At 41.3% G+C, this 25,073-nt stretch overlaps 2 protein-coding genes across 9 annotated transcripts in view; one reads left to right on the top strand and one right to left on the bottom strand.

Moving 5' to 3' along the window:
- rundc3b (RUN domain containing 3b) overlaps positions 1–4,375 on the top strand; it is a 103,736-nt gene extending 99,361 nt beyond the window's left edge. For both annotated transcript variants that reach the window (XM_060900264.1, XM_060900263.1), the window contains exon 12: positions 4,084–4,375. The gene's annotated coding sequence lies outside the window, so the exon portion shown is untranslated. The remainder of the gene's footprint in view (positions 1–4,083) is intronic.
- Positions 4,376–7,915: 3,540 nt separating this feature from the next.
- The window catches only part of slc25a40 (solute carrier family 25 member 40), a 33,009-nt gene continuing 15,851 nt past the window's right edge, over positions 7,916–25,073 (bottom strand). For all 7 annotated transcript variants that reach the window (XM_060900258.1, XM_060900261.1, XM_060900262.1 and 4 more), the window contains 6 exons: positions 22,560–22,684; positions 19,017–19,190; positions 14,422–14,531; positions 12,181–12,262; positions 11,911–11,991; positions 7,916–9,042 (listed from right to left, as the gene is read on the bottom strand). In XM_060900258.1, coding sequence (XP_060756241.1) covers positions 8,906–9,042; positions 11,911–11,991; positions 12,181–12,262; positions 14,422–14,531; positions 19,017–19,190; positions 22,560–22,684 — 709 coding nt within the window. In that variant the 3' untranslated portion in view covers positions 7,916–8,905. The remainder of the gene's footprint in view (positions 9,043–11,910; positions 11,992–12,180; positions 12,263–14,421; positions 14,532–19,016; positions 19,191–22,559; positions 22,685–25,073) is intronic.

Raw genomic sequence — 25,073 nt, 5'->3', positions numbered from 1 at the left:
ATGGGGTTTAAAATCACAACCTTCTGGCAACTCAAAGTGTAGAGCTACAGGGCTGAAAACTAAAACTCACGCCCTTTAGTAGGAAGATGCTTCTCATGTCAGGATATTTTGTAACATGGGTTGAGCCAGTGGTAGCTTGCTGATGAACGAACTACCTAAACAGGATGTGAAGACCACAAATCTCACACCTTTTCGCTCTCGGGGTGTTTTTTATTTATCTATTTATTTATTTATGAGCCGATTGGGATTCTTTGTTATTTTATCTGCATGTGTTCCACGGTAACCAGCTAGTGTGCCACTATCAGTTTGGTGTAACCTGATGGAATGTGAAAACTTGTAATCTGTCTGTCCAAAAGCTGTCATCATGTGATAATCAACATTCACAGCATTGTGAATTACAGGAACAGGACTTCTAGCAGGAATCAGAGCAATATTGGTTTTGGGCTTTGGGTTTTTCCGTCCATTGTACGCGCATTTGTGATGTATAGCAGGAGCCGGAAACCTGTTTACTTCAAGTTGATGTTTCGGTTGCCTATCTGGGAAAGAACTCATACCATACGTTCACACCAAACATGACGAGCGCATCAAAGTTCACTCTCACCCAGAGATGGACAAAGTACCCAAGTTTATTACTTAAGCCAAAGTACAGATCCCACTGGTCAAATGTTACTCCGATATAAGTGAAAGTTGTCCAGTCAAATTTTTACTTAAGTTAAAGTACTGAAGTACTTGCTTTTAAAAATACTTAAGTATTAAAAGTTAATTTTCTGTCAATGCATTGTTGTATTATTGCCACAGCGCTTACAAAACCGAATGCCTCTGAAGCAACCGACTGGATTTTCTGACTAGTTTGTAGAACCTGTAGAGCTGACATGCTAGCAAGCTCTTTTCAAACTCGAAATCATATTGGGTAGCTAACGCTACTAGAAAAGAAAGATATCTACATTGTTTATTTGGCAAGATTATGCTAAAGTTAACGTTATTCATGTTAGCATAACTCCGTTTTTACATGCTAACTAACAGTGTCCAAGTTAACTAGCTATGTGTTAACGTTAGCCATGGACAAGGCTGGTAAATCCATAGAAAGTCATTTGACTAACCAGACTGCATAGCTATTGCAATGTTATCGCTAGCTCTAAAAGCACTTCATTGCAAGCTTTCTCTTGGAATAAAACGTTTACATAGCTTCTGCAGGTCGGATGGCAAGTTTTTGAACGCCGTGATGTGCTCCGTTTTAGGCGAACAAAGCAAAGATTTAAAACGAAACGAATCTTTAATCCTTTCTGAAAACTGAAATATGGGTTCATGGGCCACGAGGGTGCGCATTCTCCAGAAAAAAATGCCTCCTTTCGTTCTGCCATCAACTGATCGTGTTCAAATAACGCTACTGAGAAATAATTGAACTTGATTGTATACTGTCTATGGACGTGACGTGACCTTAGTGATTACTGATGGGCTGTCTCAGTGTCACCTACGGAAAAAAAAAAAAAACCATCACGTTTTATAAAAGAAAACAGAAAACATCCACTTTCAAAGCTGCTTCATAGTAACAAGGACCTTGATAGAAATGTAGTGGAGTGAAAAGTACGATATTTGTCTTTCAAACATAGTTTGAAACGTAGTTCAAGTCAGAAGTTTCCAAAAAAATAATACCCAAGTAAAGTACAGATACTCAAAAAGCGTACTTACAGTGGGGCAAAAAAGTATTGTCAGTCAAATTGTGCAAGTTCTCCCACTTAAAAAGAGGAGACAGGCCTGTAATTTTCATCATAGGTATATCTCAACTATGAGAGACAGAATGAGGAAAAAAAAAATCCAGAAAATCACATTGTCTGATTTTTAAAGAATTTATTTGCAAATTATGGTGGAAAATAAGTATTTGGTCAATAACAAAAGTTCATCTCAATACTTTGTTATATACCCTTTGTTGGCAATGACAGAGGTCAAACGTTTTCTCTAAGTCTTCACAAGGTTTTCACACACTGTTGCTGGTATTTTGGCCCATTCCTCCATGCAGATCTCCTCTAGAGCAGTGATGTTTTGGGGCTGTCGCTGGGCAACACGGACTTTCAACTCCCTCCAAAGATTTTCTATGGGGTTGAGATCTGGAGACTGGCTAGGCCACTCCAGGACCTTGAAATGCTTCTTACGAAGCCACTCCTTCGTTGCCTGGGCGGTGTGTTTGGGATCATTGTAATGCTGAAAGACCCAGCCACATTTCATCTTCAATGCCCTTGCTGATGGAAGGAGGTTTTCACTCAAAATCTCACGATACATGGCCCCATTCATTCTTTCCTTTACACGGATCAGTCGTCCTGGTCCCTTTGCAGAAAAACGGCCCCAAAGGATGATGTTTCCACCCCCATGCTTCACAGTAGGTATGGTGTTCTTTGGATGCAACTCAGCATTCTTTCTCCTCCAAACACAAGTAGTTGAGTTTTTACCAAAAAGTTCTATTTTGGTTTCATCTGACCATATGACATTCTCCCAGTCCTCTTCTGGATCATCCAAATGCTTTCTAGCAAACTTCAGACCGGCCTGGACATGTACTGGCTTAAGCAGGGGGACACGTCTGGCACTGCAGGATTTGAGTCCCTGGCGGTGTAGTGTGTTACTGATGGTAGCCTTTGTTACTTTGGTCCCAGCTCTCTGCAGGTCATTCACTAGGTCCCCCCGTGTGGTTCTGGGATTTTTGCTCACTGTTCTTGTGATCATTTTGACCCCACGGGGTGAGATCTTGCATGGAGCCCCAGATGGAGGGAGATTATCAGTGGCCTTGTATGTCTTCCATTTTCTAATAATTGCTCCCACAGTTGATTTCTTCACACCAATCTGCTTACCTATTGCAGATTCAGTCTTCCCAGCCTGGTGCAGGTCTACAATTTTGTTTCTGGTGTCCTTTGACAGCTCTTTGGTCTTGGCCATAGTGGAGTTTGGAGTGTGACTGTTTGAGGTTGTGGACAGGTGTCTTTTATACTGATAACGAGTTCAAACAGGTGCCATTAATACAGGTAACGAGTGGAGGACAGAGGAGCCTCTTAAAGAAGTTGTTACAGGTCTGTGAGAGCCAGAAATCTTGCTTGTTTGTAGGTGACCAAATACTTATTTTACCGAGGAATTTACCAATTAATTCATTAAAAATCCTACAATGTGATTTCCTGGATTCTTTCCTCCCATTCTGTCTCTCATAGTTGAAGTGTACCTATGATGAAAATTACAGGCCTCTCTCATCTTTTTAAGTGGGAGAACTTGCACAATTGGTGGCTGACTAAATACTTTTTTGCCCCACTGTAAGTACAGCACTCAAGTAAATGTACTTCATTACTGTCCACCTCAGCTCTCACCACCCTGCCACCGACGCCCTGTGAGGTAGATGATCACCACATATGATCTCACCACCAAGAGATGCTGGCTTACACAGAAAATGAATGACTTGTGGTCGTTTTGGTGTGAACGTAGGGTTAAAAGTAGAGCTCAGCAGTGTTTCTGCATCAGAAGAGGTTTCAATTAGAACCCAGTTTAGGTTGAAGCACTAACTATACAAAGAACCCTGTGTGTAGATACAGTGGATAGAGATTAGGCTGAAAAATGATGCAATATTCAATGTAATGACTTCTGATATGAAAATTATTCTACTCTATATTTGGTTGACACAATGTTTTGTTTTTGCTGGTCCAAACCACATCGTCTTTATTTTCTTTGACAGTATGTTAGTGGATTGTTTTCATGAAACGTGGGCTTAGGAAGTAAGACGCAACACTAATTACATCCCACTGGCCTTCACTGGACATGTTGTGGATCAAAGACGACCATAAGGTTGATGATGATGGTTGTTGGCATTCTCAACCAGAAAATATAAAGAAAATGACCATTAATTACTAAAAATAATCTAAAATGGCAATAAATCAATGCAAATTCTAGATTATTAAAATGTACAGCAAGTGTTGTTGAGGATTTTAAACATTGTCATTTTATTTGCTGAATCTCTGATGTAATATTGTTTTATTCTCGAGCCACCAAACACTATTTCTGTGTGTAAATAGATGAGCGAGACTGACAGAGGGAAACGTTTCTTCGTTACAGGTCATCGTTATTCCCTCAAGTCTTGCAGGGTGTTGGTGTCGGTGTCAGGCTACAAGCAATGAGACGATACTTTTGCACTTTTATTTCTCTATATCCATTAGTCACTAGTGATTTCTTAAATAAACAAAATTGCTTGCAGATCATGATTGTGCTTTTTTTTTTTTTTTATACTGTACACTTGATTACATTCCAAAATAGAACCAATAAATACGATTTCTTCCAAACTCATCATGTTTCTTTGGTGGTTGTTGATTTCGTAAAGAACGACGCATCACCGTGCGATTCATAGAGCCTGACATGTTCAAACCCATATTACATTTAAAATATTTTACACTTTTGTTAAAATACTGTAGCGTGCTTGATATTCAGGGAGAATATTTTCAGTGCTATTATAATCATCAGAGGACTGTAATGTATAGCTACAGGAACACTGCACTGCAAAAAATAAAAATCTTAGGAAGTTTATTTGTCTATTTTCAAGTCAAAACATCTAGCCACCCTTATTATAAGACATAATTGCCCAACAAGCAAAACCCCATTTAGCTAGAAAGGCTAGTTTTTAGACAGTCCATCTTGAAAATCTTGTATAGACAAACTGTCGGGCGGCACGGTGGTGTAGTGGTTAGCGCTGTCGCCTCACAATAAGAAGGTCTGGGTTCGAGCCCCGTGGCCGGCGAGGGCCTTTCTGTGTGGAGTTTGCATGTTCTCCCCGTGTCCGCGTGGGTTTCCTCCGGGTGCTCCGGTTTCCCCCACAGTCCAAAGACATGCAGGTTAGGTTAACTGGCGGCTCTAAATTGACTGTAGGTGTGAATGTGAGTGTGAATGGTTGTCTGTGTCTGTGTGTCAGCCCTGTGATGACCTGGAGACTTGTCCAGGGTGTACCCCGCCTTTCGCCCGTAGTCAGCTGGGATAGGCTCCAGCTTGCCTGCGACCCTGTAGAACAGGATAAAGCGGCTAGAGATAATGAGATGAGATGAGACAAAATGTCTTAGTCTTATTTGGAGCACCTTTGAAAATAAAAGTTTTTTTTTTTTTTAAAAACAAGTACGTACATTTTGGACATTTGTTAAATGCGGTTCATCTTGTTTCAAGAAAAAAAAAACAAAGTATGTTTGTTTTGGGAATAAATGAACTTTACTGAAATCTTTGAACCTTTCATTACAATTCATACATTTCAAAACATATACTCTAGACCAGACAAGTGCAAGAGTGAGTGGAGGGCGTTTTAGTGAGGTCTTTTTAGAATGCTGTGAGTAAAGTTCAGGTTTTTTTGTTTGTTTGTTTGTTTGTTTGTTTGGGGTTTTTTTGTGCCTGATCTTGTAAACCCCTCGTACACATGAATAGTCAGTGCCCCCAAAATGCACTGTTGCTTTGGCGTTGTGTAAGCACTGTAATTCAAAATGCGTAGACTTTTTATTATTATTATTATTTATTTTTGGTGCCTGAGGTCCTGGGGAAGTGGAATCTTAAGAGATGTTTTAATGTTTGAATGTTGAAATGGGAAAAAAATAAACTTGTTGCAATGCTACACGTGTCGTCAACTTGATTCAAGATCGTCTCTGGTCTCATATCTAGAGTATTTTACTAATTACAGGTCACAAAAGGAGAATCTTTTAAGCTAGCAATGCTTAGTTGTAGAATTTAACAATCCTAATATTAGTATATTTATCTTAAATTCAGTTTTTACTGCTAAGACTTTGTCATGAATTTAAGTGAAATACCCTTAAAATGAAATAAATAAAAATGACTTGAATGGCTAAATGTAAGAAGTACGATCTTGTTATAAGAACTATTTTGAGTTAATCAGATCTCGCATAATAAGTTCCCCAATCTTATTTTGGAATTATTTCATCTAAAAACAGGTTAGATTTTTCATCTTACTTTTAAGAAATCTTACCAAGTCAAATTTGACTAGTTCCATTGGCAGATTTTTTTCACCTGATACAAGCAAATATGCTTTGTTTTAATCTTTTATTTCTTATTTTTGAAAAGCCATTTTTTTGCAGTGTGCTGTGACTGCACTGGCAAACCGTTATTATTAGAGCTGGGATTTGAGCTCAGCCAAAACTTAGCCAGACACCAAAAAAGCAACAGGGCAAAGGATTTTGCCAGGGATTAGCGGCGGCAGGCTACCAGGTCACTCTGTTGTGTGTAGCTGTCGATGTTGATTTTAAAATTAACTAAGTAAATTACATCGGGAAATGAATACTTAAGCCTGAGTGAAAAATACTGTATCGAGCGTGCAGCGTGGAAGAAGAGTCTGGAGACAGAAATCTTAGTTTCTCGGTCGTTAGCCTGTGCTACTTGCTCTCGATAGCACTGGCTTGACCGCTTTATTAGCATTCGCTAACACTACTGATGAACGCTACACCGGCTGGAAGGTGACTTCACTGCTGCGCTGACTTGCGGTTAATCTTGCGTTGGCCTTCGGGAAGCAAACAAGCCTGAAGAAGACAAGCAAATTTCAGGTAAAGGACCAAGGGAGATGGTCGTTACCTCGACAGTAAATGCACAGATGTACATTGAGAGTTTGGACACTTTTCTCATTCCATCAACAGAAAGTAGATTTGGTGATGAAGTCATTTTGCAGGATGATAATGTATCTTGCTGCAGAGCAAAGTGTGTTAAAACTTTTTTTCTTCAGGAAAGGCAGATCAACTCCATGACCTGGCCAGCAAACAGTCCAGATCTCAATCCAATGGTGGAAATTGAGGGAAGAAAAAAAAAAAAGGTCCGTGACAAGACTCCATCCTGCAAAGCTGATCTGTCAACCGCAATATGAGAAAGTTGGAGCCTGATTGGTGAAAAATTTTGATTTTCATTCGTGAAGTCCATACCTCAAAGAACTCAAGCAGTCATAAAAGCCAGAGGTGGTGCAACAAAGTACTAATTGTGATGATTCTATAATAATTTTTCCTCTACTTGACCAGGAAAAAAATTGTCATTAATTCTAAAAATTTTATTTAATTTTAATACGGTGGTGTAGCAGTTAGCACTGTCACCTCATAGCAAGAAGGTTCTGGGTTCGAGCCCAGTGGCCGGCGAGGGCCTTTCTGTGTGGAGTTTGCATGTTCTCCCCGTGTCCGCGTGGGTTTCCTCCGGGTGCTCCAGTTTCCCCCACAGTCCAAAGACATGCAGGTTAGGTTAACTGGTGACTCTAAATTGACCGTGAGTGTGAGTGGTTGTTTGTCTCTGTGTCAGCCCTGCGATGACCTGGCGACTTGTCCAGGGTGTACCCCGCCTTTCGCCCGTAGTCAGCTGGGATAGGCTCCAACTTACCCATGACCCTGTACAGGATAAGTGGGTTTGGATAATGGATGGATTGTTTGAGGTATGTCTTCCAAAGCCAGAATGCTCAGCTGTTAAAGAAAAATAGTTTTGCATCATAGGCCATTTGTGAATTTATTTTTTTTATTTTACTACAAAGTAAAAAAGCTGAATGAACATCCTCCAAAAGTAATGAGTCCATTATTATTATTTTTTTTTTGCCAGGGATTGTACAAACTCCCGTAACTCCTCCCAAAATAGTAAATAGTTTCACATTAAGCTTTATTAATAAGCCATATTTTGGTAGTAGACAGTATTTCTGGTCAACAAAGTACAGGAGAAATTTGGTGATTGTCATTACTGTAGCATATTAAAGTGTGTTTTACACAAAATGTTCTTTGAGCAATATATATGACAGAGATTTGGAGTTGCTTGGTCTGGTTTTGTTTAGTTTCATTCTGCCACATTAGTTATTTTATTACATTCCAGGCTAAACAGCAAATATGTAACCTCACTTTATAAGAAAACACAACATTATATTAACGACAACCGAGACGAGTCGGACTAATATCATTCAAAGTATTTAATCATAATTGATCAAATGCATAAGATGCATTCACATCCTGACATGAAAATGAGCTTCGGATATAGTGCATCTTACTTGGATGGCTTGAAATAGACTTAATGAAAATAAGTCTATTTCTATGCACCAAAATAATATAGAAGCGTTTCCACAATGAAGACATTAGCAATACAGCTAATACAATATAACTGGACACAAAGTACAAGTACTATACTTCAGATATGAAATATTCAGCATTACTCTGTCCACATTCACTGGATGAGCAATCGCGCACTCTGATTGGCTACTCTACTACTAGGATATCAGCTCATATACCATGAGTAGAGAAAAACAAAATGGCAGCGCGTGTTGCTGAGCCAACCGAGGACGAAATAAAAACTATTTGAACCCCCCCCCAAAAGCATCAAAATATGGAATAAAAGTATTTGATGACAAGAACGTATCTTTAAAAAAAAAAAAAATAATAATTATATCATTTTTCATGAATTGCTATTGTCATTTCGCCGGTTTGTTTACATTCTGAGTGGAAATGGTTTTGTCGGATGTTTTGTATAAAATTTTTATTTATTGAATTTGCAAAAAACTAAAAATGAAAATGCTCCGTTTCCCAAAATCCAGTGAATGTGGATAGAATAAAACAGTTATTCCACTCACTCATCGTACATGGCTTATAGCCAACTTGATGTTACGCGCTTCGTCAGCTTTCGGCTCACGTATGACTCAATGTCATGGAATAACTTAATTATTTAAGTGTTTGCTTTTATTGCTGTGTAATTCTCAAACATGCATCATACAGGTTTATCAGAGTGATTTATTTTTTATCCATAAAGCTAAACGTGAAGGTATTTAGGGTGCCAAAATTTCTTCACACATGGAATTTATGGATCTATTATTTGTCTGGAAAAGTGTGTGTTTAAAGTTTTAGAGAGAGAGAGAGAGAGTGTGTGTGTGTGTGTGTCACAGATGGCGTAATTAGGTGCTGGTGTTATGTAGCGTGAGAACTCGTCCGCTCTCTTGGTTCTGTTTGCGGAAGAAGGCCTTGCCAAACTCATAACTGCTTATCATTATAGCACAAGCTGGAGCCACTTTTATCAGCCGAGGCATGAAACCTGAGAGAGAGAGAGAGAGAGAGAGAGAGAGAGATTAACCTATTAAACCTGGTACAGTTTTGCAGAATATTAGCACGTGATCATAACTTTTCCTGTATTTTCATACAGGATCACATTTAATGACAACTGGTGGAGCTTTTTAATAAAAAAAAGTACTTTCTTCCAAATAACCTGCAAAATATGTTGAATGTAAAAAACAAATTGTTTAATCCATGTCCTTAGCACCACTCTACTGAGAAACCCATTTGGAAAAAAATGGGTTACGTTGTTACACTGGAGCGTGTGTGTTTTACATGACCCTCCTGTCAGCCATTTTATATCATACAACCTCCCCAATACGCCTCCCCCATCTCAATCTGTTTGGAAAGAAAAAAATGGCTAAAATCAGCAAGCACCTAGCACTGGTATATATTTCACCTCAGAGGAAAAAAAAAAAGCTTCATGAAAGCACAATGACAGCATTTCTATAGAGGCCTTTCACATCATGACATCATAACCACAGGTTTGTTTACGCGGCCATGTTGCTGGGCAAAGTTTGTATTTGAGAGCAACTGGCACAAGTGTACGTGAGTGATTGTAAGCTCAATTCAGTAAACATCTACAGATAAGGGGCGGCACGGTGGTGTAATGGTTAGCGCTGTCGCCTCACAGCAAGAAGGTCCAGGTTCGAGCCCCGTGGCCGGCGAGGGCCTTTCTGTGCGGAGTTTGCATGTTCTCCTTGTGTCCGCGTGGGTTTCCTCCGGGTGCTCCGGTTTCCCCCCCAGTCCAAAGACATGCAGGTTAGGTTAACTGGTGACTCTAAATTGACCGTAGGTGTGAATGCGAGTGTGAATGGTTGTCTGTGTCTATGTGTCAGCCCTGTGATGACCTGGCGACTTGTCCAGGGTGTACCCCGCCTTTCGCCCGTAGTCAGCTGGGATAGGCTCCAGCTTGCCTGCAACCCTGTAGAAGGATAAAGCGGCTAGAGATAATGAGATGAGATCTACAGATAAACTTGTAGAAGTTACACCTAAAAGAACAATGACAGAGACCTTTTGGATGTAATAACAGACGTGGAGATGAGACTGGTTTAACTTTTCACCGCTTCCTGGTGAACCCAGAAAGATGAGAAAAATGGTGAGCTGCAGTTAAACGGGAAGAAAAACATCCTCGTGTGTGGAGAACATTTTATATCAGGTTAGTATGCAATATTAAAATGTATATCTGGATGTGGGCTTTGGACACGATATATTTCATTAGAATTAATGCTTGGCTCAACTAGCAGCATGTTTATGTACTGATCATGTAGACGAGGCTAAACACCACAAAATATACAAGATCTAGGCCCTGGCTTGTTTATTACTATTAGAAGTCCACGTTTGAGCTTACCGTTGTCGTCATAATAAGGCATTTTTTCCTTTATCGGTAACTTCCCATAACATTCCGGCATGAAACCTGCCTCGAAATATTGAAAATCATCTGTACTTTTGTAAGCCTTTAGCATCTCTGGTGTATTTAGAAGTCCAAATACTAAATGATTGATGTCGTAGTGTCCCAAATCCGGTAGCTCGTTTGCTGAACACTTCAAGTGGAATAAATACATTTGTGAGTAAATTAAGAAGAAGCCGCCTTTATTTTTGTCACATATACATGACAGAGAAAGAGACAGAGTGTGCAGTGGGTAAATTATATGGCTCTGTAATGCTTGCATGTTTCAGCTTTTGGATGGAATGTGATCTGCTGGTATAATCTAAACTTTTAATCGTTTCAGAGAGATTGTACTCACTGCAGTCATCTCGATTTTCATTATTAACTGTCATGGCTGTTTCTTTGTTTGTTCAGCAATATGGCGGACGCCGTGCGAAAAACAAAAATCCGTGATGTCGGTGAAAGGCCTCTATAATGGAGTCATTTTTCACCGGTAACACACACGAAGCTGGAATTAGAATTCGTGATGTTGCTCCTGGACCAGTATCTAAATAAAATCTGTATAAAATCTGAGTTGTTTTACACAACAAAATTTCATTATGAAGAAAAACAGGACAATGAAGGTAAACTTGGCCATTTTTATAAACCAGTATGAGCTGGATCTTTTGGCTTTCAAGCATTTGAATGGCCTTTCGCTTGGCTAACAATGCTAATACCAGAGCTTAAGTTCATAAACTCTCATTAGAAAGAAAAATAAGACAATTAAGGCACTTTTGAGCAGGATGAAATGACCAGTAGGAGATAAATTTGCATGTTTACAGTGTTGGTAAGTCAGCTGGGATGGGCTCCAGCTTGCCTGCGACCCTGTAGAACAGGATAAAGCGGCTAGAGATAATGAGATGAGATGAGACAGTGTTGGTATTAGAACTTGCCTTTCAAGCACTTGAAAGTTATGTCATATCATGAGAGTCCTTGCTCATGCTCACTCTACCTGAGGCCTAGTGGTCTAATGGCTAAAGCACTGGCCTCCTAAGCCAGAGAAGCCAGAGACTGTGGGTTCGAGCCCCATCTGGGGTGTGAGGTTAGCAGCGCGTTTGGCCCATAACCCAGAGGCTGATGGATCAAAACCATCCTTTGTTAGTTCTGAGTACTGAGCCATAACCTCATTGTTCGAGAAGTAGTTTTGGGACCGAAAGGTCACCAGTTTGGTTCTCTGGATCAGCAAGAATGGCCCTTGAGCAAGGCACCTAAACCCCAACTGCTCTGGGTATGTTGTACATCGCTCTGGATAAGAGTGTCTGCTAAAAGCCATTAACGTAACCAGTGTAGGTTTTTGGGGCATGGCGGGACTGGTAGGTGGGTCTGGTAGATGGGTGGTTGCTTGCTCAAAGAGTAAAACTCTTGCCTAATGCTTCAATTCATTGTTTAACAAATACAAAAACCTATTCACTGAGACCTTACCTGCAAATAGCCCTTTAACGCCGCTCTCTGCCACGATTCTTTTCATCACATTATAGGTTGAAGCTGAAGCTTGGGGTGACACTACAGAAGCAAATGTTCATGTTGTTAATTTGAGTGTCTAACAATCATCATCAAGTACCAACAACTGTGTCAAATCCTTCACTGTTATCAGGTCAACATCTTATAACTGTCCAACATCTGAGTTTTTTTTTTTTTTTTTCCCTCCCCAAGGCAAGGGTTTCATTTTCAGGGACTTTTGGAAAGGCTTACATCTCCTCGCCTGCAGTTCACCCAGTTCCACCTGCCTCCTGGTCTTCGCCACGTCAAACGGCAGTGTTACGATTGATGCGATCTGAGGAGGAGGAAGAGGAAAGGATAAACAGAATGCTCAACAAAAGACAAGGTTGTGTATGCACTATGTATAGTGTGTTTTGTCTTTACAGGATCTACAAATAAGAAGATTTTTTATCAGGGCTTTTAGATGTGATTTTTTTTTTTAATTCATAGAGTAGTTGCCCAGCAAAGATGGAGGTTCAACAACCAAAAAACCAACCAACAAACACTACTTCTTACCGCCTTTTCCCAAAATAATTTCAGTTTGGTTTTAAGTTTAACATGCTTCAGGCTTGGTGAACCCACTCAGATTCCTGTTCTTGGTGGACAGGAGTGGAACCTGATGTGGTCTTCTACTGTTGTAGTTCATCCCACCTCAAGGTCTGACATGTTGTGCATTCTGAGATGCTTTTCTGGTCACCACGGTTGTACAGAGTGGTGATTAATTTGCGCTAGCAGTGCTGGAGCAAATTGTTACTCCCACTCAGGATCTTTCTACCTTATTATTATCCTAACGTTTTTTTTAGGATGCTATTTCTCCTTCAGTTTTCAACCACTCATCACCAACTTTCACATGAAGAATACCCCTGGGCTGAATTAAGTTGCTATGACTTTTGGTGCTGATCTGGATCACAGAACTGGAATGATCCATGAAAAATGGGATTTTTTTTTCACCCTCACTAAGCGTCATTCTCTATTTCTTACCGTCACAGATCTATAGGGTATGGTGAGCAGATGCCCCGGTTTGTAAGAGCTAGCACGAATCACTGTGACTTTAGTCACAATAGCTATCTAGTTATCGGAACCATGTTTATTGGCCAAGTATGTTCACATACAAGGTCAAGGTCACCAAAAAGGTCAAAATCGTTTTTTCGCAATATCTTCCTTCATATTCATCATAAGTGCTACCAGGCAAGGTTTGTTTTGCCTGGCAACATGTTGTTGTTATTATTATCATCCTAACATTTTTAGGATGCTATTTCTCCTCAGTTTTCAACCAATCATCACCAAATTTCACATGAAGAATACCTCTGGGCTGAATTATGTTGCTATGACTTTTGGTGCTGATCTGGATCACTGATCCAGAATGATCTTTGAAAAATGGGATTTTTTTTCGAATCACTTATAACTCTCAATTTTCATGATTTTTTTCAATCAGTTTTTATTTTGTTCAGGGCGGAACTTTTCCTCACTAAGCGTCATTCTCTATCTCTTACCGTTCCAGATCTATATGGTACGGTGACCAGACGTCACAGTTTCTAACAGCTAGCACAAATCACTGTGACTTTAGTCACAGTCTCCATCTAGTTTGAGTTACAGTTGCCTTCAGTCAGCTCGAATCACTCCCATGCTCTTCCATCAACAAGACATTTCTGCATGCAGAACACTGGATGTTCTTTGCACCATTCAGTATAAACTCTAGCAAGTGTTGTCTGTGAAAATCCCATGAGATCAGCGTTTCTCCAATACTCAAACCAGCCCATCTGGCGCCAAACATGAACACGCAATGTTTAAAGTAACTGAAATCACTGTGGGTGGTAGAAATGGGCAACTGGACTTGCTTGAAGATTCTTGAAAACGTTTCACCTCTCGTCCAAAAGGCTTCCTCAGTTCTGTCTGACTAATAGGGAGTATCAGATCCTCTCCTAGATCAGAATCAGAATTCTGATGACCAGCTCATCTAAGGTGTCATTGAGGCATCATGTTGGTGTGGGTCACTGGAGGCTGGGTGTGAACCTACACCAACATGATGCCTCAATGACACCTTAGATGAGCTGGTCATCAGAATTCTGATCCAGGAGAAGATAAATATCTGATACTCCCTATTAGTCAGACAGAACTGAGGAAGCCTTTTGGACGAGAGGTGAAACGTTTTCAAGAATCTTCAAGCAAGTCCAGTTGCCCATTTCTACCACCCACAGTTTACTATGACCTGGATGATTGAGAATATTCACAGACATAACTGAAATCACATTGTTCCCTACATTGATGTTTGTTCTGAACATTACCTGAAGCCCTTCATGTGTATGTGCATGTTTTTATGCATTCCGCTACTGCCACAATCAGCTTTAACCAAGTCCCAATTAGAATCAAATTAATCATACAAGCCTAATTTAGGATTTGCGTTTTAGACTTTTGTACAAGCTGCTTATTGCGTATGACACAGCGCAGACTCACAGAGCCGGACACCGCTCCTGAGATGAAGGCGATGCTGAAAGTTGGCTCAGTCGTCTTGTTGTAGCGACACAGCCAGGCTTTACCGTTCTCATAGCTGTACCAGTACATAGCTGAAAGGAAAGGAAGGGTGGGGCAAAGTTACAAAGCATGCTACACACACAATAGGGAAAGATGTAGAGCAGTAGACAGTGCAGTGAGACTTAAGGACTTTGAAGTATAATATAAGGTAATTTTGTATGAATATGCTTTAAAAAAAAAAATTATATTTTTAAAATGTATGTATTATCCCCTGCTGGCCGAAAGGCCCGATGGGGGATTCCTTCCTTCCTTCCGTCCGTCCATCCGTAGAAGGGTGCTCACCTTCTGAAATCAACTCCTCTCACAATTTTTGGAGGAATTTCATGAAACATGGCAGGATTCTTTGTTATATGTCAGTACTACGCATATTGTAATTTCATTAAATTCGGTCATATTTTACCAGTTATGGCCCTTGATTAACAAAATTATAATTTGACAATTTCACGAGTGTGTGTTTTCCTTCTAAATAAACTCCTCTCACAATTTTTACCCACGCTGGCCAAAAGGCCCAAAGGGGGATTATGTTGTGGTGATGTCCGTCCGTCCCGGGAAGGGTACTCACCTTCTACTACTATTAGACCTAGCTATTAAACAACACACTTATCTATCCAGTTTTTCACATCAATGCTTGAGAAGTCCACATATATATATATATATATATATATATATATATATATATATATATATATATATATAGCCTGTTGAGTTTGCATTTGTTTTGCCTATTACAGCAAGACCATTTGCTTCTTTAACTGTACATGAAATACACTCACTGGCCAATTTAATAGGAACTACTACTTCTTGATTCTAAGATTCCTGTTCTTTGTTGGCAGAAGTGGAACCCAATGTGAGGTGCTTTTCTGCTCACCACGGTTGTTAAGAGTTGCTATATCCTTCCTGGCAGCTCGAACCAATCTGGCCACTTTTCTCTGACCTCTCTTATCAACAAGGTGTTTGTTTCCACCCACAGAACTGTCGCCCACTCGATGTTTTTTAGACTGTTGTGTGAGAAAACCCCAGGAGATCAGCAAGTTCTGAAATACTTAAACCAATCCATCTGATCAGCACCAACACCCATGCCATGCTTTGAGATCACAATTTTTCCCATTCTGATGTTTGAAGTGAACATGAATTGAAGCTCTTGATTTGTATCTGCATTGTCCTGCTGTCAAAGAGCTGGCTGATTAGAGAACTGCATCAAACAGCAGGTGGTTGGGTGTTCCTAATAAAGTGGCCGGTGAGTGTATAATGAATAACGTTCTAAAAGTTTCTGCCTCATGAAACTCGCTCACAAATTTTTATTTTTTTTGGTTGAGTTTCCTATCTAATCTTTGTTTTTCCCCAATCAAAATTTTAGCTTTTTTTCCCTTTCAGTTTAAAACATAAAGCCTTTAATTCAAACTCAGACAATTAACAATTTTTAAAGGAGAACTGAAGTCATTTTTAAACTTGCTTTATTTCTTAATTAACGTGTTATTCAATTAGGTTTTTTTTTTAAAGATTTTTTTTGGCTTTTTTCACCTTTATTGGCTAGGACAGTGTCGAGACAGGAAATGAGCAGGAGAGGGAGAGAGACGGGGAGGGATCGGGAAATGACCTCAGGTCGGAATCGAACCCGGGTCCCCGGATTTATGGTGTGGCGCCTTATCCACCTGAGCCACGACACCCCCAGGTTTTCGGTTTTAGTAACCTTATATCGTGACTCATATTGGCAACTAACTGCAATTAAATATGATACTTATCAGCCTATTCAGTTTTTAGCCGTGTTGAATTTAGTTCGTTTGGTCCACGGCAGGCGTCGCTTATCCGCGCGATCTTCACGAGACTTGTGCGAGACTTCGAAACGTCAAGTGTCAGCCAGGTGTCAGTGCCGCCATTTTGAAAACTGTTTTCCAAACGAAATATTGCACAAAAGCAAGTTTAAATGACGATTACTGCCTACTTTTTTCAAACTTTCCTGATTGCTATCAAAACAAACAAAACTTCCGGCTTGATTCCATCAGCATTCGAAAGAGGGCGCGCGCGTCTTTTGACAACGTTGGCAGATGTCGGTCACTTTGATTTCCGCTGTACGTTTTACTTCCGTCCTACAATGTCTCAGACAGGTCTCAACGAATCTCGTTTAGGGCAATTGCTTTGACATATGGACTAATATACAGTGGCATGCAAAAGTTTGGGCACCCTTGCTGAAAATGTCTGTTACTGTGAATAGTTAAGTGAATTGATCGCCAAAAGGCATAAAGGTAAAGACGAGACATTTCTTTTCAGCGTTTTATGCAAGATGTGTATTATTTTTGTTTTATACAGTTGGAGAGTGAAAAAAGAAAAGGAACACCATGTGAAAGTTTGGGCACCCCAATACATTTGAGTTCTCAGGTAACTTTTACCAAGGTTCCAGACCTTAATTAGCTTGAGCTGTGGCTTGTTCAAATTCTTGGTTAGGAAAGGTCAGATGATGCAGATTTCAAAGCTGTATAAATTCTCTGACTACTCAAACTTGTCCCTAAAATCAACAGCCATGGGCTCCTCTAAGCGACTCCCTCGCATTCTGAATAATAAAATAATCGATGCTCACAAAGCAGGAAAAGCTACAAGAACGTAGCAAAGTGTTTTCAGGTAGCTGTTTCTTCAGATCATAATGTTATTAAGAAATGGCAGTTAACAGAAACAGTGGAGATCAAGGTGAGGTCTGGAAGATGAAGAAAACTTTCTGAAAGAACTGCTCATTGGATTGCTAGAAAGGCAAATAAAAAACCCTGTTTGACTGCAAAAGACCTTCAGAAAGATTTAGCAGACCCTGGAGTGGTGGTGCACTGTTCTACTATGCAGTGACACCTGAACAAATATGACCTTCATGAGAGTAAATAGAAGAAAACCTTTCCTGTGTCCAAACCACAAAATTCAGTGTCTGAAGTTTGCAAATGAACATCTAAATAAGCCTGATGCATTTTGGAAACAAGTCCTGTGGACTGATGAAATCAAAATAGAACTTTTTGGCCACAATGTGCAAAGGTATGTTTGGAGAACAAGGGTGCCAAATTCCAGGAAAAGAACACCTCTCCAACTCTGAAGCACGGGTGTGGATCGATCATGCTTTGGGGTTGTGTTGCAGCCAGTGGCACAGGGCACATTTCATTGGTCGAAGGAAGCATGGATTCAAATAAATACCAGCAAATCCCGGAAGCAAACATCACACCATCTGTAAAAAAGTTGAAGTTAAAAAGAGGATGGGTCCTACAATAAGATGATGATCCAAAACACACCTCAAAATCTACAATGGAATACCTCAAGAGGCCCAAGCTGAAGGTTTTGCCCTGGCCCTCACAGTCCCCTGACCTAAACATCATTGAAAATCTTTGGCTAGATCTCAAAAGAGCAGTGCATGCAAAACAGCCCAAGAAACTTGTAGAACTGGAAGTCTTTTACATGGACGAACATGTTTAAATCCCCCAGGTAAGAACTGAAAGATTATTAGCTGGCTACAAAAAGTGTTTACAAGCTGTGATACTTTCCAAAGGGGGTGTTACTAGGTACTGACCATGCAGGGTGCCCAAACTTTTTTGCTTCAGGTCCTTTTCAATTTTTGGTATTTTACGCCTGTACATCATGGAAATAAAAATGTAATCTTGTGGAAAACATTAAAGAAATGTGTCATTTTTACCCGTATGCCTTTTGATCAGTTCATCTTCTGCTCACTTAACTATTCACAGTAACAGACATTTTCAGCAAGGGTGCCCAAACTTTTGCATGCCACTGTATTACATAGCATATTTCAAACACTCATAACTTGCTATAGCAGTGACAAAATAGCTATCAAAAATGCATTCCTATATTTAATAAAATGAGAAATAGAATTTTGATGATGATAAAAAAAATTTGCCAGGGGCGTCATGGCTCAGGTGGATAAGGCGCCATACCATAAATCCGGGGACCTGGGTTCGATTCTGACCCGAGGTCATTTCCCGATCCCTCCCCGTCTCTCTCTCTCCCACTCATTTCCTGTCTCTACACTGTCCTATCCAATAAAGGTGAAAAAAGCCCAAAAAAAATCTTTAAAAAAAAAAAAATTTGCCTTCGGTTCTCCTTTAATGTAATTCTTAGACCCAGAGTTCTGTAAAGCTGCCTTGCGATGATGTCCCTTGTTAAAAGTTGCTGTGTCATTACAATTAAAACTGGCTTAAAATGCCATTTGAGTATTTTCTAAAACTCTTTCTTCTTCAGGTTACACATTTTAATATGAAAATGATCCTATTGATTGAACACTGAACATGCAAACTAGTCTATGATGTCATCGAGTGACATCTTAAGCATGCAATAGCTGCTTTCCCCTGAACGGTACGCTGCACGCACGAGCAAGACTCTGACTGTCGAGGCCTTTAGTCCTGCTGATAGTGTTTTCTCGGTGAGCCACCCAGAGGCTGCACAAAACGGTTATTTTACTGTGTGCAGTCGGAAAGGAAGAGTGTCTTGTGTGTAAAAATGTCATTTTTAGATGTGTCTCTTTTGTTTTGTTTTACCTGAAAACGGTACGTCCCTGAACAGCGTAGGCCCGAGACCCCTCCAGAGAGCGAGCCAGCCTTCAGTGCGTACGGCCGAGCGGATCACAGTGCTCAGCTGTCTGTACGACTGCTTCTCTGACTGCAGCTTAGTGCGGATCAGCTCTAACGGACTGATCAGAGTCGCGGCACCCACTGCAACACACACACACACACACACACACACAGAGGATTCAAGCTGTACATTTTATATTATTTTAACTATTTTGCTCTTCGTATGTATATATGAATATAAAAATTATACAAGTAAAAACTTGTATAATTTTTATATTCATATCATTTGTTTATTAGATAGATAAGGGCAACAAGGTGGTGTAGTGGTTAGCACTGTCGCCTCACAGCAAGAAGGTCCGGGTTCGAGCCCCGTGGCCGACGAGGGCCTTTCTGTGCGGAGTTTGCATGTTCTCCCCGTGTTCGCGTGGGTTTCCTCCGGGTGCTCCGGTTTCCCCCACAGTCCAAAGACATGCAGGTTAGGTTAACTGGTGACTCTAAATTGACCGTAGGTGTGAATGGGAGTGTGAATGGTTGTCTGTGTCTATGTGTTAGCCCTGCGATGATCTGGCGACTTGTCCAGGGTGTACCCCGCCTCTCGCCCAAAGTCAGCTGAGATAGGCTCCAGCTTGCCCAAGACCCTGCACAGGATAAGCAGGTATGGATAATGGATGGATAGATATTATATATGTGCAGGATCTCTCTGAAAAACCCCACAGTGATGAGTCGCTTTTTCTCGGTCAATTCCTTGCCGTTTTGGATTCTTTCTGGCAAATACGAGGTGTGTCAGAAAAGAAACAGGACTGGGGTCACAAAAAAAATATGTGTCAAATCCAAACTACAAGTTTTCCCCTTCGAAATAATCCCCCTTGACCCTAACGCACTTTCCCATCCTTCTCCACCATGCCTCCACGCACTCCTTGAAGGATTCTCCCAGGATTATCCGCAGCTCCGTCGTCACGGGCCTCTTGATGGCTTCCACGTCCAGAAAACGGGTCTCCTTGATGACCCCCTTGAGCTTGGGGGATCACATGGAGCCAGGTCGGGTGAGTAGGGAGGTTGCTCCAGCACGGTGGTGTTCTTCTCGCCAAGGAACTGCCGGATGCTCAGGGCGTTGTGAGTTGGCGCATTGTCATGGTGAAGCAGCCACAAGTTGTCCTGCCACAACTCTCGCCTGTTCTCGCGCACTGAACAAAGCAAACACCGCAGGATCTCTTTGTAGACATGCTGGTTGATCATCTGGCCCTGTGGCAAGAACTCTATGTGGATGATGCCCCTCACATCAAAGAAGCACACCAAGTCCTGTTACTTTTCTGACACACCTCGTAGGTCGGTATTCCTAGGGTGGATGTCGCTTCTATATCTAGTTTGTATACAGTGTATATACTGTAGTTTGCAACATTTATTGCGCAAGGTGGCCCAATTTAGATCATTCCTTCTGGACTAGACGGGGCCAGAGTGAGCTACGCCATCACTGATGGTCTCGTTTGGAGATGATTTCACACTAGCATCATTACCAGCAGGTAGTCAAGGGGAATTGGGGGTAATGTAGGGAAAATATTAACCAAAGTGAAAACAGAATATGTCGAAGAAAAGACATTTTAACAAGGGGGGAAAAAAGTCAATTTAGAATTTCATTATACATTAAATGAAATTGGGCGGCATGGTGGTGTAGTGGTTAGCGCTGTCGCCTCACAGCAAGAAGGTCTGGGTTCGAGCCCCGTGGCCGGTGAGGGCCTTTCTGTGCGGAGTTTGCATGTTCTCCCCGTGTCTGCGTGGGTTTCCTCCGGGTGCTCCGGTTTCCCCCACAGTCCAAAGACATGCAGGTTAGGTTAACTGGTGACTCTAAATTGACCGTAGGTGTGAATGTGAGTGTGAATGGTTGTCTGTGTCTATGTGTCAGCCCTGTGATGACCTGGTGACTTGTCCAGGGTGTACCCCGCCTTTCGCCCGTAGTCAGTTGGGATAGGCTCCAGCTTGCCTGCGACCCTGTAGAACAGGATAAAGCGGCTAGAGATAATGAGATGAGATTAAATGAAATTCAGTCTTGGATGCCAGTGAAGGTCATGCAATTATAAATATTGATATGAAACTTATTCAGGGTGGATTCTTCTTTTAAAAAGTAAATCAGATTTGCTCTGAGGTTTGAATGAAACCTTGTAAAAACAGGCAGATTCACTTAAACTTTTCAGAAACTTGGACAAACCTCACCGTTAGAACAAACCTGTGTGTGTGTGTGTGTGTAGGTGGGGGGAGACTCATACCTTGAAGGGTTAACAATCTGCCAGTGACCATACAAGGTACACTGTTTACCCGTTCTATTAATACTGTACATATCTAGTAAAGGTTACAGTCAAGTGCAAAAGTTTGCATGCCCTTTCCCCCATGTTACAGTTTATCCATTAAACAGAATTGTTATAGCCTAAAGGTTAAAGCAGTTGAGTTTGTTTGCAGGGATCTTTAACAAACTCAAAATCTGCATCAACATTGCCATGCTCCAATTCATTTATTTGAAAGACGTTTACATTTTAAAACTGTTAATTATCATCAAGTCTTTTTTACGTAAACAGGTTCGGCAAACAGGCATTCATGAGGACCAGAAAGAGAAAATGGTAACCCTTCACGGAGCTGCAGAGGGGTATAAAAAGATCCCAAGGTGCTTAAGGATACAAATACAAACAGGAAAAACGATTTTTCAGAAAGGGAGGAACAAGAAATACTCTGTTCGCTACCAAAGAATGGAAAAAAAAATAACTGGGGGGAAAAAACAACAAATAATCACAGATTCACAAAAATTGAAAACAAATACCATGATATCTCAAAGTCCTTAAAGACGAGTGGGGGAAAAAAGTCCATATTTAAATCAGGTATAGCAAAATGATTTTGATCGTCTCTTTAAATGTTATGCTGGTGTCAGGGTGTGCAAACTTTTGCTAAAGTAATCTCACAATAATAATTAAGAGTTTCTTTTACTTATAATGCAATATTTGTAAAACCAAACTCAAAAACAGCAAACGATCTGTTATCACTTTTCTGTCATCATTCTGGCGACTCTATCTGGAGGTTCCCAAATATCTCATCTCATCTCATTATCTCTAGCCGCTTTATCCTGTTCTACAGGGTCGCAGGCAAGCTGGAGCCTATCCCAGCTGACTACGGGCGAAAGGCGGGGTACACCCTGGACAAGTCGCCAGGTCATCACAGGGCATGAAGATTTTATCTTCACCTAATAAGTGACTTATACTTTCTTTTTATTTATAACATCCGTGAAAGCTCACTTTAAATGTTTTGTTGGTGCCATTATTTTGGAGTAAGGGTGCACAAACATTTGCACTGAGCAACAGAAATGAAAAGGTTTTGCAGTTGGATCTTGGAAGAAAAAAAAGTTAAGTCAGCCCTGCCTATATTGTGTTGCTAAAGTGAAAATGTTGTGTAACTCTAACCCACTCCAGAGCATCTGCCAAATCGGTTTAACTCCTCGTTCTAATGATAAAACAAAGGGTCAAAGGTTACCTCTAGCTGATGCGCCAGCTAACGGCGGTGCCATGTCTGCCCTTTCTCCCATTCGGAGCCTGAGAGCAGCACAGAGCTGTTCATAAGAGGTGAAGTAGATCACTGTCGCCGGAACTGCCATAATTCTGTCGAGGAAAAAACGCTGCGTAAGAACGTTCATCACAGGTCTCCTCAGTAAAGACCTGGACCATGACAAATAATCTTCAGTTACGTAAAACATCATCATTATTATGGGGTGCGAGAACTGTGTAAAATAGGAATAGAGGCTAAAAATGGAAACATGGTTCTGGTTAGCAGCCTTAAAGGTGACATCATATCCCCCTTTTCCACAAGTTGACACAGTTCCTTGAGGTCTTCATGAAATGCCTGTGACATGTTTTGGTCAAAATAGCACAAGGATAAAACACCGCAGCTCCCTTCTCACCCTGAACGGCTCATTTGAGCGCCTGTTCCTTTAAATGATGACCCACTGCTCACCACCCCCTCCCCTTTTCTGCTAGCCAATCACGTAGCAGTTTCCTCATGAATATTCATATGCAAAGGAAATTCTCAAGCCATGAGTGGAGATACTCGGATGAGGGGGTGGGATAATTCTCATGAGCTCCTCTTGTGATGTAGAAAGGGGAAACAAATCTGAACGGCTTGTTGAAGCTCATGTTTTCTGAAATAGGAGCACAGAAGAAACTGACTAGGTGTCTTATTTCAGAGATTGTAGGTTTGTAGGCTCCAGATACCTAAACGTATGTGCACAAGCCCCACAGTTATGGAACAGCCTTCCACGTAGTGTTCGGGAATCAGACACAGTCTCAGCGTTTAAGTCTAGGCTGAAAACATATCTGTTTAGTCAAGCCTTGTGTTAATGGTGTTTATGAGGTAAAGGTGTAGATCTGGAGGGTCGTCAGACAGAGTGTTTTGGTAAACTGGGATGTATGGATGCTGTCAGTCCCCACTCGCTTGCTCACTCGAGTTTGTTGACGGTGTAGTGGCTGCTGCTTTATGTCCCGGGGCTCCCTCATGCCTGTGTTCCCTTCTGGCTCTCCCCTTTTAGTTATGCTGTCATAGTTAGTTGCCGGAGTCCCTGCTTGTACTCAGTGCAATATGTCTACTGTTCCTACTTATTCAGGTGACATTGGGCATACCTAACAACCTGTGCTCCCCCCCCCAGTCCCTCTGAGTTACATGTCGGTCCTGGGATCGAGACGCTGACCTCTTCTGCTCCTCGGACCTGCCTGATCCATCCTGGTCCCCTTTCTCTGGTTGGAGTCTCATCGCATCGCTCCTGTAGAGGACGGCCCCATGTGGACAGTTGAAAGTCACACCTGGAGGACGCTCTGGACACTTAAGGCCAATTTATGCTGACAACCTAGTCCTCGCAGACGGCGCCGCAGATAGCGTCTGCGTAGCCCCCCCCCTTCGCAGACGCTCTGGGCATACCTCCCAAAAATTGTGACCACCGCAGAAGCCTCGCAGACAGCGTCGCAGACAAGAGGGCTCTGATTGGTCCACTCTACATCTGCTGTACACGCACTTCCGCTTCCCTACTTTCCTGGTTTGTTTTGTTTTCACGACCGCCATTTTTAAAAACACGGGCGAAGATGGAGCAGTACGAACAGCAGTTGATTGAGGAAGTACGTACATCTATACGACTCCAGTTCTAGTCATTATAAAAAAAAAAAGTTCTAGTCATTATAAGTAACCGGAGGATAAACACTCCACTAACCACACCCACCAACTACTCCTAGCGATTTCGCGACTTCCCGCCCCCTTGCATTGTGCCGGTGAATAACATCGCGCACGCCTATTACTCCCCGCTCAACGATAAATTACAACTGTCTGCGAAAAGCTGTCTGCAAAAGCCTTGTCGCAAGAGCATGCAGAGGCCTTCACAGTAATGCTTTTACGGCTGAGGACTACAGTTGACTTGCTAACTTTAGGACTGCAGTTGTCATGAACAGTTTTGCACTCAAGTTTCCATCAATGAAGAGTTTCTAGCATCAACGAAACTGACTTCACGTTAAAACTGTTAATGTTATAGTCATGCTGTCTGTTGTTGCCCAAATGAGGATGGGTTCCCTTTTGAGTCTGGTTCCTCTCGAGGTTTCTTCCTCATGTCGTCTGAGGGAGTTTTTCCTTGCCACCGTCGCCACAGGCTTGCTCATTGGGGATAGATTAGCTCATGTTTTAAGTCATTCAAATTCTGTAAAGCTGCTTTGTGACAATGTTTATTGTTAAAAGCGCTATAGAAATAAACTTGAAACAAGCGCTGAAAACTAGGTACCCTATGGGTACATGTGGCTACTGCTTATAAATAAAATTGTTTTCTGATACCATGTCCATACAGTAAATATAGCATATATATTTACTCGGTGAGGCAGTAGCCACAAATATGAAGCGTAATCCAAAAATGAACAATTTAAAAAAATAAAATAAAATAAATCACAGAGGGCGGCACGGTGGTGTAGTGGTTAGCGCTGTCGCCTCACAGCAAGAAGGTCCGGGTTCGAGCCCCGTGGC

The sequence above is a fragment of the Neoarius graeffei genome, chromosome 19 (assembly GCF_027579695.1).
Source record: "Neoarius graeffei isolate fNeoGra1 chromosome 19, fNeoGra1.pri, whole genome shotgun sequence".
Taxonomy (NCBI): Eukaryota; Metazoa; Chordata; class Actinopteri; order Siluriformes; family Ariidae; genus Neoarius; species Neoarius graeffei.
The sequence above is the reverse complement of the archived record's forward strand: the minus strand, read 5'-3'. Positions and strand labels throughout refer to the sequence as shown.